Source organism: Lipophrys pholis, assembly GCF_963383615.2.
Source record: "Lipophrys pholis genome assembly, chromosome: 4".
Taxonomy (NCBI): Eukaryota; Metazoa; Chordata; class Actinopteri; order Blenniiformes; family Blenniidae; genus Lipophrys; species Lipophrys pholis.
Window position 1 is genome coordinate 26,502,105 of NC_137637.1, and position 14,648 is coordinate 26,516,752.

Sequence of the window (14,648 nt, forward strand, 5' to 3'; positions counted from 1 at the left end):
TGTGGACAGTGTGGAGGTAAATGAAGAGGTCCGAGCTGTTGCGGTTGCCCCTGAACTGTTTGCTCTGGAGATTGCACACCCTCAGAGCAGTTGGTTTCCAATACCACGGACATTGCCTTGACCAACAGTCTGAGAAGGAATTATTTCCGGAAGCTCCAAGCTTGCTACTGGGCAGAAGGAGAGTGAGATTAGAAGTCTTCTCCCAGCAAGTAGAAATACAATAGGTTAAACCACCTGCCGGCTTGAGGAGCTTTTCTTTGGCGACTTTTGCAATCTTCCTTTTCTCGAGGTTGTAAGGCCAGAGACATACTAAATGTTATTGTTTCTCCACTTCTTGTCATCCACCTTTTGTTCTGAATGTTTCAAAGGGACCATTAATCACACCCACAGTCACACACGGTCTGCCTTTTCACTCTTTGACTCATTTCATTTTTCAGTACTTCCTCGCTCTTCCTGTCATGCTCTCTCTCCTTCAGATCTCTCCCCCCCCCTCTCTGCTCCGTCAGCGCTGTCTTTCTGCCTAACCTCTGTGCATGTTTCACAACAGCCAAAGAGCGTGTCCGCTACCCCCTCGCTCTCTCCAGTGTTTGTCTGAAGTATTAGGGGGGAGTCGCCTCATTGGATGGAATTAATTGATTAATACTTTTATCCAATTAGTGTTCCCTCATGCAATTAATCAGCTCGCTGAGGTTAGGGCTGCTCCATCAGTCGGACGAAAGGCAGACAGATGCTTTGGGTCTAGTGTGTGATGAACAATGACCTCTCTCTCTCTCTCTCTCTCTCTCTCTCTCTCTCTCTCTCTCTCTCTCTCTCTCTCTCTCTCTCTCTCTCTCTCTCTCTCTCTCTCTCTCTCTCTCTCTCTCTCTCTCTCTCTCTCTCTCTCTCTCTCTCTCTCTCTCTCTCTCTCTCTCTCTCTCTCTCTCTCTCTCTCTCTCGCTTCACTTCTCTTGTGCTCTCCTTCCTATTTTCCATCACAACTGGTTTGCTGTCCTGTTTTCACCACTCTGCCATCACTCTCCAATGCAAGTACATTGGTACAATCCATTCTGAACACAAGAATCCGTAGTGAGAAATAGTCACATCCGAAGAGGATCAAACATGATTAGTACAGGGACACAGGAGTTTTAAAAAAAGCACCATGAGCCTTACATTGCCATCTGACTTTATTTTTCCGGCCTACAATGGCATTTAGTACTATTTATTATAATCTGTTGATGAACGATCTTATTGGAAAATGCCGGTGGTAACCATGATAGAAAATTTAAAAAAGAATAATATTTGTATCTGTTTCTTATTTATGATGTACTACATGTATTCTACAAACGTCTTCTGAACTGTCTCTAACTGCATTTGTCTTTTCTGTCTTCCAGGTTTGTCCTTTCCCAGCCTTTGAGCCGGTGAGAGATCTGTCATGATGCTGGAAAAAAAAAACCCCAATGTAGGACCTTTGGAAGAATGAACTTTCCAAACCAATGGATTGTTCTGAAGAGGAAAGCGATCAAAGATCAGGCGTAATCACCAACAGTGAAATCAGTTGGCCTTTTCTCAGTTCAAGTTTTCTGCTTCAGGAGGTAATGCCGGTTGTGACTTTTCAAGGAGCTGGACCACAAATAAGTTTTCTTGTCGGAAAAGTTTAATTGAGTCATTTTTGGACAGCTTAGTAAGAAACTGCCTGAAACACACAGTAGCCCTTGTGGGTGACTTACCCAGGAGGATTTGGAAGCACAGCCGCTGGAAAAAAGAAAAAAGAAAAATCAGAAATGGATAGCAATTCTTCATATCCACTTTATGAGTGCCATTATATCCATTTTATCCCTCAGTTTCCTTGCTGATCAGTAAACCAATCTAGTCACATCTGTTGTTTTTTGTTGCCTTCAGAAACCTTGAAAGACATTTTGTGAAGTCAGTTGTTTTCTCACTTTCAGGTCATACTTTGAAAAACAATCAAACTCTGTAAGGTGGGTGTAGATACTATGAAGAATCCGAATTACTGACCATGTTACAATACAAGCAGGTACTCTCCAGGTGGTACAAATCCAATATGCTCCATGACCTGCCCTGTATTCAGAAGAGAACTTCAGATTGATTTGTGATCCCATGGATTAACTTTCAAGTTACTTCACAAGGACCTTTTAAGTTTGCCCCGGTGAAGTTGTATTTGATTTGAACGTACGGCTGAAAAAAAGTCTTCCTGTCGACATGTATCCGCGATACTACATGTAGACACAGGCCGGCTTTAGTTTCTTTTTTTTTTTTCCTTTCTTTGATTCTTTCATCAAAATGGCTCCTTTTTGGACAGCAGAAGCTTTGACAGTCTTGGCAGCGATGACTCTTCTGAGCTGCTGTAGTTTCACCTGGTGTGAGGCCTCAAGGACTAGTGACACAACCTCAGGAACGAGCAGACAGGAACAAGGACCCTCGTCACTGGAACGAGTGAAGCGAGGATGGGTGTGGAACCAATTCTTTGTGGTGGAGGAGTACACAGGCACAGAACCATTATACGTTGGAAAGGTGAGGCACCATTTCTTTTCATAGAGTGAATGGCAAATCCTTCAACTTTTGCTTTTTGCAACTGTATCGCTAATATTATATTACTTGTTCAACAACAGGATGTTGTATCACAAATTTCAAAGTTGTAAGGTTAACAATACAAATGTCTTACGAGAGGATTACCGGAAGGTTTTTCACCAAAAGCTCCATGTAGCGTCTGACATTTCTCTAATGAGCAGTACAGATCATTTCTGTTCACATCCTTGAGGAAAATACAACAACCAAATACAAATTTACATCTGCCTGTGCGGGCTTGGATCACTAGTAAGACACACAAGTTGTTTTAGAATAGTATCAACATATGTAATTCATATGTTCATCTAATGAAGACATGAAAAAAACCTATATAGTTTATTGCTCTAAACACATGTTGACTTCAGTTTAGATTTGGTAATTCAAAAGAAATGAGAAATTATACCAATTAGTTGTACCTAATGTTCAATTAGTTGGCATGCAGATGAAGATAATTCTTGATTCCAAATACAAAGCTTGAAGTGTCAGACCGATCATCAAGTCATATAAGAACTTTACAAATCCTAAATTCCATGTGAATCGATTGACATTGAATTCTTGAGTTTGGTGCTGTTTGTAGTATTGTTCATGTTGGCCAAACTCTTGCACATGACACTCGTATATTAACAATTCCATTACAATTCATAAACGTGTTTTGATAAGTGTGGTTTGTCTTCACGAGAAGGCGCAGTGATGTGATTTCCATTTCAATATTGTTTTTCAAAGACAAGCTTGGTACTTATTTCAGAAGCAGGTAGATGGCATATGGCCACAGCAAAATAAATGCATGAATTAATTATTCAGACTCCTATAATCAAATATGTTAGCACAGCTGGCAATATCATTCATATCACATGGCCCTGCACATTTTAAACAGGTTCAAACCCCACAGAATTGTTGTTGTTTTTGTCCTCCCTGATACTAAATATGCTCAAAATGTTACAATATCATTGAAAAGTTAGTTGTTTACTGGCTCTATTCTTAAATTGTGGTTGTGATCAGTATGCTATCTGGTTAATTTAGTCAACGGTAATTATATTTGACTTGTATAGAACTTTTTCACCAGTTGAACAGTCCCCAAAGCACTTTACATTATTGGGAGCAGTTTGGGGTTCAGTGTCTTGCTCAAGGACACTACGATGTGTAGACAGATACAGGGATTGAACCTACAACCTTCTGTTTGAGAGATGACCTGATGATAAAATAGATACGTATATATTTTAGGATTTTGAGTTTCATGAAATTATGAATAATGAAAACTAAAAAAAAAAAGAACTATCTTCTGCGAGAAATGTGTGTTTCTGTCTTGTTTTCCCAACATAACTTCATATTTCAAATTTGTTGGCTGCTTCTTTTCCAATATTAATGAGTGTTTTTGATTATGTATGCTACGGATGTGTGACATGCTGGTCAATGTTGTCTGTGATTTAGGGGTTCTGGAGGCTGCTGTAATTTATATATGGGTGAAAAGCTCTTCATCTGCTGTTTTGTCATTTTCTGAATTTTCAAGATATCATAAAGTGTAAGTTATATTTATACCAAGTACACTCCGAAATCTTGTCTACAGGGGCAGGAATATGACTGATTGCTTTGAATTATATCAATTAACAGACAAAAGGTCTTTTGAGGCACTTTCTCTGGTCAATAGTCACAAATGATGCACTGAAGTTGAAAAAAAACAAATGGTCTAAAATCGTTTTGTTTTTTTTGCCGTTCAGAATTGCTGAAACGCTAAACAGACACTTGCGCCAAACAAATGCTCATAATTACCAATAATTGTATTGCAGTTGCCTGTCGTTTTCCCAGAGTAAGATAACAGTGACAAGATAATAAGTTCCATTGTCTTTCTGTATGGAACTGGCAGTGAAATGAGGTGTATCACCTGTAAACAAGGATGAAATTGTATTTTTTTTGTTTGTTTGGGGTTTGGTTTTTTTGGGGTTTTTTTTTTTGGGGGGGGGGGGGGATTGGCTTTTGTTTTTGCCTTCGTCTGCAAAGACACTTTATATGTATTTTGCTAACACAATGCCGTCACTTTCTGTCCAGTGCTGTATTCTCCTGCTGTGGCAGGCATGTCAAGCTTTGCAAATGACCTTCTGCAATCTAGACAAAATATGTCCGTTTTAAAAGGGAATACCTTGAGCGATCAGTGGTGTTTGTGGGAGTGAGTCTGGCTCTGACTTTTTCCTTCCAATCATAATTTTAGGCAGCCGGTCGTCCAGCCGTCATTTGGACGGTCAATTATCGGAAAGACCGCCGAAGAATTAGCGGACGGGTTGCTCAAAGCCGTCTAAAATATGTACAGTATATAATGACCATCAGTACTTGTCATCGTCTAATTTTGCCCAAATTCATGTTTTTTCGCGGAAATATTGTGAATTGTCGACTCGAGTACACAACTCGCAACAAAGTTCCGGTTTGTATTACACTGAGTAACGAGCAACATGATTGGTGAATTGATACCACGTGGTATATACGTTTTAAAGGCGGTCTGTGATTGGTTCATGATACGGTGACTCATCCTGGTGCGTTCAAGTGCCGGGGTAGAGCGGAGGAATTCGGATTAATTTTCTTTCCAAAATGCTGACACGTTTGGATAACGGCACATCATTCATGCTTTTTGTTGAGGAATAAAATATTTTTTGGTGTGAAAATGCTGATTTTGATATAAATATTGACAATCATCACCATAACCAATGAAAAAAAGCTAATACCTTAAAAGAAAAAATGACTTTTTAAACAAAGCAGGAAAGTTTATTGAATGCATCAGCAAAAAGGTCAAGGAGAAAAGGAATTGCATTACGGTTGAGATGCAAAATCTACATGTCACAATGTAGTATTTAGTAGTCCAGGATGCATTAGAATGCACCATTTAAGGTCTATCTTTAACTATAATTATTATATATATATTTTTTAATACAACTTGATACAACTTTTAAAAAGTTTGAATAATCAAATAACTTTTAGTAACGGGTAAAGATTTAGTCACAACAGTTTTGTTTTGCAAATGTGCACAAAGAATTTTGACGACAAAGTGTTTAAGAAACTCATTAACCTTAACAGCTTTACTACCAGATGGTAGAAATCTATTATATCCACCGGTTTCTGTTTTTTAAGTTTCTTGCTTAAGGGCTAGTGCGTTCGGATCACTGTGGAAAAGATTTACAGCGAGGAAAGATGCTCATTTGTCAAACACATGCCTCCAGGCTGTTAACTTATGTACAATTCCCTTGTAACCGCAGGCAGCAAACATAAATAAGACGTATGAATTTTTAGTACCAAACTGTGATTACCTACTAACCCACACTTAACTAGTCATAGACATGCAGCAGATTGCCACAGACACTCCAAAGTTTTCAGATTTCTTTACCTCCCATTTGTATTTCTTTCACTTTGTGTGAAAATGATGTGTCAAAAATTACATTGGCTTCCCTTATTGGCGCCTTACGATTCTTCAAAAGCTTTGAAACTACATTGTTGTTTCGAAAACCCTTCAATTTCACCCTCTTGTAGCACTGTCTTCATTCAGTAGCAACACCCTCTGCAGTTCCCTTCCCCTTGCTAATGAAGACACTGTCTTGACACCAGAGATGTGATCATTAAATGTTATTTTTCAAATGCAAATTCCCGATGATGAGTGCACGTCAAATCAAGTCTGTTTGGTATCGTCTCAGTGCCATACGTACAATCGGGAACATTTTCTCCCCTTTTTTTCGGTCCATCTTCTTCATCACATCCAATTCATCAGCTGTTTTCTCAAATGAACCTCGGTGAGTTGATGAGAGCGGACAGCGCGTAGGATCCGATTGCCGTATGTAGGACGTGATTTGAAAAGACGGAACATTAATGCGGACAGGACAAGACTCGGCGATGAGTCACACATCAATCATGTGATCTCCCCCGTTTCTAATCCTTTCGACATGGCAATTGACCAGCTAATATTGTATATGCATATATCGATTTTTCTATTTTCTACAAATTAATGAGGATGTTCTAGGTGGCAGTGGCCGCCGTTACAGAGTAATTGTTCCTTAACTATGATTTGTCTCCAGTTGTGACTGTGATGCATTCCTCCGAGCAGGGCCGACAACACAGCCAAGAGGCAACACTGTCTGTCTGCTGTGAGACCGTGAAAAAAAAAATAAAAAATACAAACAAATGGGGTGATACATGGGAAAAGGAATGAAGAAAGAGAGAAAGCTGCAAAGGGAGGCTTGGAAAGAGTAGGCTTCATGCACTGACGTGTGATTCATTACAGGACGGGGTGCCAGGGAAGGCTCTGAAATGATATAAAAGTGCTGTGGGGAGTTTGAGAGAGTGACACAGCAGGGAGGGGGAGACGAGAGATGGTTTTTATTAATATAATTATGTCAAGTTATTGCTCTTCATATGACTAGGGCAGTGGGCACAGCTATCAGTGGTATTAATGACATGTGTGAGTGTGGATGTGATTCTCTGGGTGTTATTCGCACTCACACAGACATGAACTCCAGGACTGGATTTCTGGTATCAAGACTTTAGTCTCAGCAAGCAGAGGATTAAAGCCAAACGGTGTGCCTCCATACTAGATAATTGCGACACGCAGTTTTTCCCCCTTTTTCGGTATTACTTTACCTCAACTCAGCACAACTTGCCAAGTTTGCACTGTCTCATGCTGTGGATGCCACTTCTCTGCTCCTACTCTAGATCAGTGAATCAATAGCGTGATTGCCTGTATTGATCTGGAACATGTAGGCAGTAGATGAACATATAGGTGGCGCTTGGGGGCCTTCCTGTGTGGCCATTGCATGTTTTTCCCTGTCGACTTTCTCCGGGGTTTCTCCTGCAGTCCAGAAACGTGTGTTTAAAGTGAATAGGTCACTTTAAATGAATGCGAGTGTGTGTGACTCTCAGGCGCTCTTTGGGTCATGTGACACACTCTAGAAAAACACAAAGTTGATTAAAGATGTCAGCATAGTTATATGTATTTTCACTTTGTTACAAAAAATATGATGGACGGAAGGAAACCTTCTGTCTGAGGCACAATTTATTTTGCTGTGAGAAAGCCTTAAAGGCTTGTTGTGTGAGTAAAGTAAGGGAAGCCAAAATGACTCATCGCCTCCATCACGTTTCTCTCTGTTATATTTTTGACATAAGTTGTTTCTGAATGCACAAGAGCTTTCCATGCTAAGACATGTGCTCATTCTATCAAGCACACTTTGAGATGTTTGGTGTGCCATTTCGGAGCCTTATCCTCAACATCTATATGTCTGCATCTGGCCCTGCTGTGTGTCAGTTTAACTCTTTTTTTTTTATTTATTTTTTTTTAGGATACCAGTTTGATTTGGAGATGTATCTGCAGGTTTGCTTCACAAAGTGTTTTGCTAAGTTTGTTAAAAAAAAAAGATTTTTAAAAGAGGAGGTGGATTACTACGTACAGAAATCCATGTAGAATCTACCAAACTTCGGCAAACAATGTAAAAGCAAAAAGTTGCCCTTGAAGGATTTCTTATTTATTTGAATTTTTTTTTACATTGTTTCTGTGCTTGGAGCAGTTATCTTCAATTAAGGGACCTACAAATAAACTAATACAGACATAGTTACCTTGCAAACGGATCATCCTTAGTTAGTATCTCTCTTTACTTAAACTAAATCTACTTTTAAAGTTCGGAAAGTACTGAGGGATCTGCAAACGTTAAATGAAACTCCTAAATGTAGAGCAATTTTAATGGTTAGACAGGCCACCTTGGCTTATTTTATTTTTATTTTATTTATTTTTTTGGGAAACAAGTATTCTTGAAGACCATTTGGGAAATTATACAACATAAAGTGGGGAGCATGTTCAACTATGCATGTCAGCCAGTATATCTGGGCAACCTGCCAGAAGAAAGAGGGAACACTTTCTCAAAATTAGCAGCAAAATAAGCAATTTTCCGAAGCTGGCTCCAACATGACCCCTGGTTCTTTGAACACCAAGCTGGAGATTATTGGAGGGAATTGCTGAAGGAACCAACTGTGCTTTTGATAAATTTTCTCATATAGGTAATGATGGGGCTCCTCCTTTTTTTATATATATTTTTTGATTTACTGCACTTAACCAATTAAAGGGAAATGGGTAGATAGATGGATCGTAAATAAACCACTCAAATTCAAAAGAAGTTTAATAGAAACTGTTTTGTTTGGCAAATGCGATATGTACAAAGTAAATGAATATCTCAATATGAGTGAATAAAGCAAATATTTACGTTGTGCTTTAAAGTGACACAGTGGTGAGATATGTTTGCATGTTTGTTAGAGGTAAAAATGCATCATTATGTTCTCAGTCAATTAGACAACAGGGGGAAAAAAACAACCGTTAAAGCCTGTTATTGCAATTCTCTTTGTCATAATGATCCAGGCTATAGTTAGCTAAATCTGTGTCCACATGTAACAACATCAAAACACTCTCATCAAAGCGGAAAATAGCAGCTTAAGTTTTGTGGAGTACATTTACACAAAAGGAAAACTATACAGCCAGTGCTCTTGTGTGTTTTTGCAGCTCTGTATTTCCTTTTTTTTTTTTTTTTTTTCCAAGAGGACAAAGAAGAAGATTCTTACATTTTAATGTAATATCTTAAAAGAGTTAATCACCTTCCATGAAGTGTTTTTATTTCATTTTCTTTCTTTGGGTTTGTGACTCATTTGCCTGTCTCGGGTTTTGCAGGTCTGGTCTGCCTCTTATTCTTCACCATTCAGAACCATCACTTTCATTTTAATTTGTTCCTTTGACTTTCTTCTCTTTCTTCTCCCACTCCTCTCACCATGCTGCCATTTATTCCCCCCTCTCATCTCTGCCTCTGTCTCCCATAGTCTGTTCCATTCCTTCCCTATAGCTGTCTCCACCTAGGCTGTCTCTGATACAGTCACCTTGTTAACACTTTGAAGCTGTTAAGATCAGAGAGCTTGACAAGCTGCAGTGAAATGTGGCAGGTCTACTCCTGATTACACAGACTTAAATATAAGACAGCCAATTTGCTCCCGCTTTGAAACCCTCAATAAACCGAAGATCCAGTGCAGCACACATTCTGCTATCTCCACTGCAAATGTCAAAACGTGGCCACTTAAATCTATTCTATTCTATTCTATTCTATTCTATTCTATTCTATTATGTTGTTTTTCATTCTATTTTATTGTGTTGAATACTTTTCTATTTAGTTTTGTTCTCTACTCTATGCTTGTCTTATTCTAGTCTATTGTGGTCTTGTCTGTTCTGATCTGGTCTAATGTAGTCTTCCATCCATCCATCCATCGCTGGCTCTAATGCCAGCTAACTATGAGCAAGGGTGGGGTACACCTTATTCTGCTTTATATTTCATCCTGGTAGGCTATAATCTATATATATACTATAGAAACTCAACTCAGTCATTACCCATCACATAATGTATGTTTGTCCAATGTTGTTCAGACCACGTTAAGTATGGAAATGCACTCAGTGAAAAAGAGCTGACTGTCAAATAAGGAAACTTTGTGTCACTGTGTGAGTCATATGTCATCCCACTCACTAGGTGTAGCCTATAGTGACAGCTAGACACATTGTTATGACCCAAAGGTGATTGTGACAGGGCATCAACAACCTCATTCTCCCCTGAGTCACCCTACAGCCTTCCACTGTAAACCCCAAGGCATGACTGACTACCACTTGCATCAAGTTTAACTTAAAGCCAGACGCTCAGTCATGATAACTGTGAGCTACAATGATAAATTAACACTTTTTTTTCTTGTGTTTAAAGAATAGAGTGAGATAATTTCTCAAATATCTATGATGTGTCCATCCATCTTCTAACTGCTTTAAATAGATACTTTTGCCTTGCCTTGATCCCACTCAGGGTTGTGGGGTGCTGGAGGTGATCTCTAAGGGTGAAGGGTACCTGGGTGTGACTTGTACAAGTTGTCAGTCCATGGCAGAACAAACACAGATCATCAGTCACACATATCCTCACCTGTGGTCTATTTAAAGTCGCCATTGAACCATTACCATGTGTTTTTGGACTGTAGGAGCAAACAGTGGTACCATCACCATCCAGGGGGTATTCACACTGTGGAGAGTGCACAAACCACTCCACAGCAAGGACTCTGTAGTGCTTTCCCCTAATTTTTTATCATGCCAAAATTTGGTAAATTAAAGTTATTTTAGGAGGCAAAACAACCGTGTGTGTGTGTGCAGTCTAACTAATGTTTCAGAAAGGTGCAAGCTGAATTATAAGGGATGTTGGCACGCATACAGTGAATTTCCATCCTAGCAAATTTGTACTGTCAGAATAGCGCATGCTTGATATGAGTAATTCCTTTTTGTAATCATTCTTGCAAACACTGCACTTGGTGTAGCAATCAGTAAAATGTTTTGTTTTTTTTTTTTAACATATGGATGCTGATTAGTGATGCACATAAAAAAAAGATATCGGCACTGACAAAAAGCACGAGTCATACTGAAGGTAAAACTGTGTGTGTGCCTTGTTTCAGTATTAAGATTTTAGTTGAGTTGTGGCTCAAAGGAGTGTAGTTTTATTTTAGTAAATTAGTTTCAGAACGCTTCAAAAGTACAGTATATTCCACCACTGTGTCCCTCAGCTGTGTCGTATGCCAACCTGAATTTTGAGAATGGCATTTGCAGCTATTGTTGCCTCATGCATTTCCTCTCCTCATTTTACAGCTCTTCTATATCCCATGTGTTAGTATTCTAACACCAGGGTACCAAAATCCCTTTAGAAATATATTTAATATCAAACTTTAGTTGTTTGTTTAATTCAAGCAACTAATAAGTGCAATAACATGTATGTTGTGTCATACAAAATATAGGAGTTGTAGGAAAAGATTCATGCAGAGCAACATTGACGAAACACGCATATGAAAAAGAAGCCGAGCCCCCACCAAAAAAAAAAAAAGTCTGTTCTGGGTAAAAACTTCCTTCCTGCTGTCCTGAGGGGTGCTTGTAAAATGTTTGTAGTTTTCTCAAAGACTTAGATCAGTGGCAGTGGTCGGCTCGAGTTCTGCCCTCAACAATAGACTCCCATTATGACCCATTTTCACTGTGGGTGAAGGAAAAATAAAAGTACCACACGGCCCATAGAAGATTCTCAAAGTCCAAATCTTACATTTCCTCCAGCACAATCCCCTTCTCTACTAGCTATGTTCTCAGTACATCCCGCACACTGCTGGCTGTTTTAGTTTTGTCCTTAATGATAAAAGTGACTTTTTTTTACTGGAGTGGTTTTCGGAGTTCCTGTGGGCTAACTGGGAAAATAGGTCACAAATTGAATCTTGTGTTAGTGACTGAACTCGAGCGCTCCTAAAGTGCTTTTTCCTCATTTATAAGGAAGCTGAAGATTTCAGCACGGGGCGGTGTTTAATCATCAATAGGCAGCTTTTGTGTTTAGAATAAATAGTGACTTCGTCAACCATACCCCAAATGGAGTAAATCTCCATTTGATTTTCCCAGCTGTATAATCTTAATCGTAGAAATTTTGGTCATGTCCAATCCTAATGAAGAATTTGCTCCTCCGCCTTCTTCCAGTATAAATGTGTTGGTCATGTTTGCATGTCTGATTATCTTTTTTATTTTTTTTTTTCTTTCCTTCTTGCTCCTTTTTTTTTTTTTTTTTTTTCTTTGTCAAACAAGTGACGTCCTGGCTGTGACCTTTCGTTTGCCGAGAACAACCCAGCTAAGCGTAGTGTGTGTGTTTTTCAAGCTGCCAACTTGAATCACGCCAGTGAGGGTAGACTGACAGAAGGATGGGTATAGCCAGCCGGAGGGGGGTAGAAAACACATCATCCCAGCAGAATGATGAACTCACTATGTACTGTATGTATGAGTGTGTGTGTGTGTGTGTGTGTGTGTGTGTGTGTGTGTGTGTGTGTGTGTGTGTGTGTGTGTGTGTGTGTGTGTGTGTGTGTGTGTGTGTGTGTGTGTGTGTGTGTGTGTGTGTGTGTGCCTACATGGGTTTTGATGTGTGTGTACATGCAGGAATACTCAGTAGGTGGATGTGTGTGCTTTGTTGCATCCATGTGCGAGAGGCAGGAGCTCGCATGCATGGTGCCAGCATTTGTGCAATTGAATTAACACATGATGACATTACACAACACACACACACACACACACACACACACACACACACACACACACACACACACACACACACACACACACACACACACACACACACTTGTCTGCAGAATCTAATTTAGAAATACAGAGCGCATGTAAGGGGGAGAGCGTCTGGGGGAAGCATATCCAGCGGTGAAAGAGTACGCTCACTTTTATTGGATAACTCTTCACAGCCTGGACCAATGAAACTTTTTTTTTTATTTATTTTTTTTTTTTTATTATAACTGAAATATTGATACCACCAAAGTATCTGGCAGTATATTTTCTCCGACTCTTCATGTATTTGTCTTCAGGATGATTCAGAATGGTGAGAGAAGGCAAAAAACAGACAGATAAAAAAAGGGAGGAGAGAATGGATGGGAGAAGCAATATCAAGGCACAGGCTTGCATTATTCCACGGTTTTACGACAAATACTTAATGAAAATCCCCGCGAGGGTGATAGAAGCCTCTATTTAATTAAGCCTTTATAAAATATTAACCAGGGAGGCCAGGGCGATTTCCCCTCTCCTATGGTCTGTTCAGTAGATTGAACCACAGTTACACTGCATAGACAGCTCTGAATTATAATTTCACATAGAAGGTGAGTGAGTGAGCAAGAGGAAGAGAAAGAGAGAGAGCAAGTCTAGTGTTCACTAAAGAGCCAAAGGGGAGGCTGGGATGGGACCAATGCTGCGCCTAGTGCTACCTCTTGAATGTCTTCTAATCACATTAGAGGAAAGTATAGCTCTGATTTATAAGGGCACTTTTAAGTTCACTTTTCAGCCCCAGCACCTCTATGTCTCTACCTTTAACAATCTTTGAAATGACTTTGATCCCCTAATTTGGGCGTCACATCCTGTGAAGGGCACAATGTGCAGAAAAGGTGTAAATCATCAGTGGAACTATGGTGTCTTCCTTAACCTCAGTGATGATGGCCGCTCCGGAGGTAGCCTATCAGAAGGCTTCAAACTGCAGTCGGAGGAATAAGACGCGAGAAGGCATGGGGGAATAATACACGTTTTTTGGGGGGGCATTGATGAAATGTCATTTTGAGAGGGGTTTATGGCATGATTCAGCATTATTCACAATGGCATAAACCTAAATAGGAAATCACCTCCAAATGTGTGTGAAGTGAAAAATCCTGATGAAAAGCTTCACAACCACTAAAATTATCAGTGGAATATCAATCATGTGCCGCCATCATGTGACCATGGAGGACTGCGGTCGTGTCTTGGTTGAAGGACGCGTGTGAGTTAATTGACATTGATCTCTCTGTGTGCTTTCTGTAGCCAATGTCTTTGACCATTTCAGGGACTTGTCACTTTTATTTCAGTGACATTCTATGACCGGCATTTCAAATAGCTCATAGTAAAACCTTGATGTTAGTCTGCCTTTCATATATACGTATCAATTTCCATTACTGTAACACCAGTGAGTTGTTATAATGGAAAGACATAATTGACAAAACATAAAAAAGAAAAATAAGCTAAATCCCTGTGTCCTCCTCGACAACCCCTGGTTAAAATAAACCTCCCAGAGCTACAATTAAGTTCACAAAATTAGGAAACACATCAGCAAGTGTGTCACTAATTAATAGTGAGTTCTTCATTTTATCTGCTGCTGTTTAACCCGTGAGTCTCTCTCAGTCCAGGTGCCTCAGCAAATGATACCTCAACTGAACCATCACTGATCAATGTAGAAGAAAAAAGAAGTTTCCATCATACTGCCAGCATAGTTTTTGGCGGCAATGACACCAGATAAGAAACTTCAAAGGATTCAGGTTTAAAGAAGAGGTAGCCTTTTACAACTATCACAGATGGAGAGCATGTATTCGTTTCATACGACACCTATAATTTTAATAAAAATTGTTGGTGCCAAGCAATTCACGAGAAAAGTTTTCTGTCGCAAGATTAGTTCTATGTATGTGGTTTAAATGAATCATTTCATGACTGAGGTCCCTGACTACTATGTGTTGTTTATTTCCAG

General features: G+C 39.5%; 1 protein-coding gene across 1 annotated transcript in view; it reads left to right on the top strand.

Annotated features, from left to right (window-relative positions):
* The window catches only part of cdh22 (cadherin 22), a 170,181-nt gene that overhangs the window by 86,886 nt on the left and 68,647 nt on the right, over positions 1-14,648 (top strand). The window contains exon 3 of the mRNA XM_080462459.1: positions 1,371-2,511. Within this exon, the coding sequence (XP_080318585.1) occupies positions 2,281-2,511 (231 nt within the window). The 5' untranslated portion in view covers positions 1,371-2,280. The remainder of the gene's footprint in view (positions 1-1,370; positions 2,512-14,648) is intronic.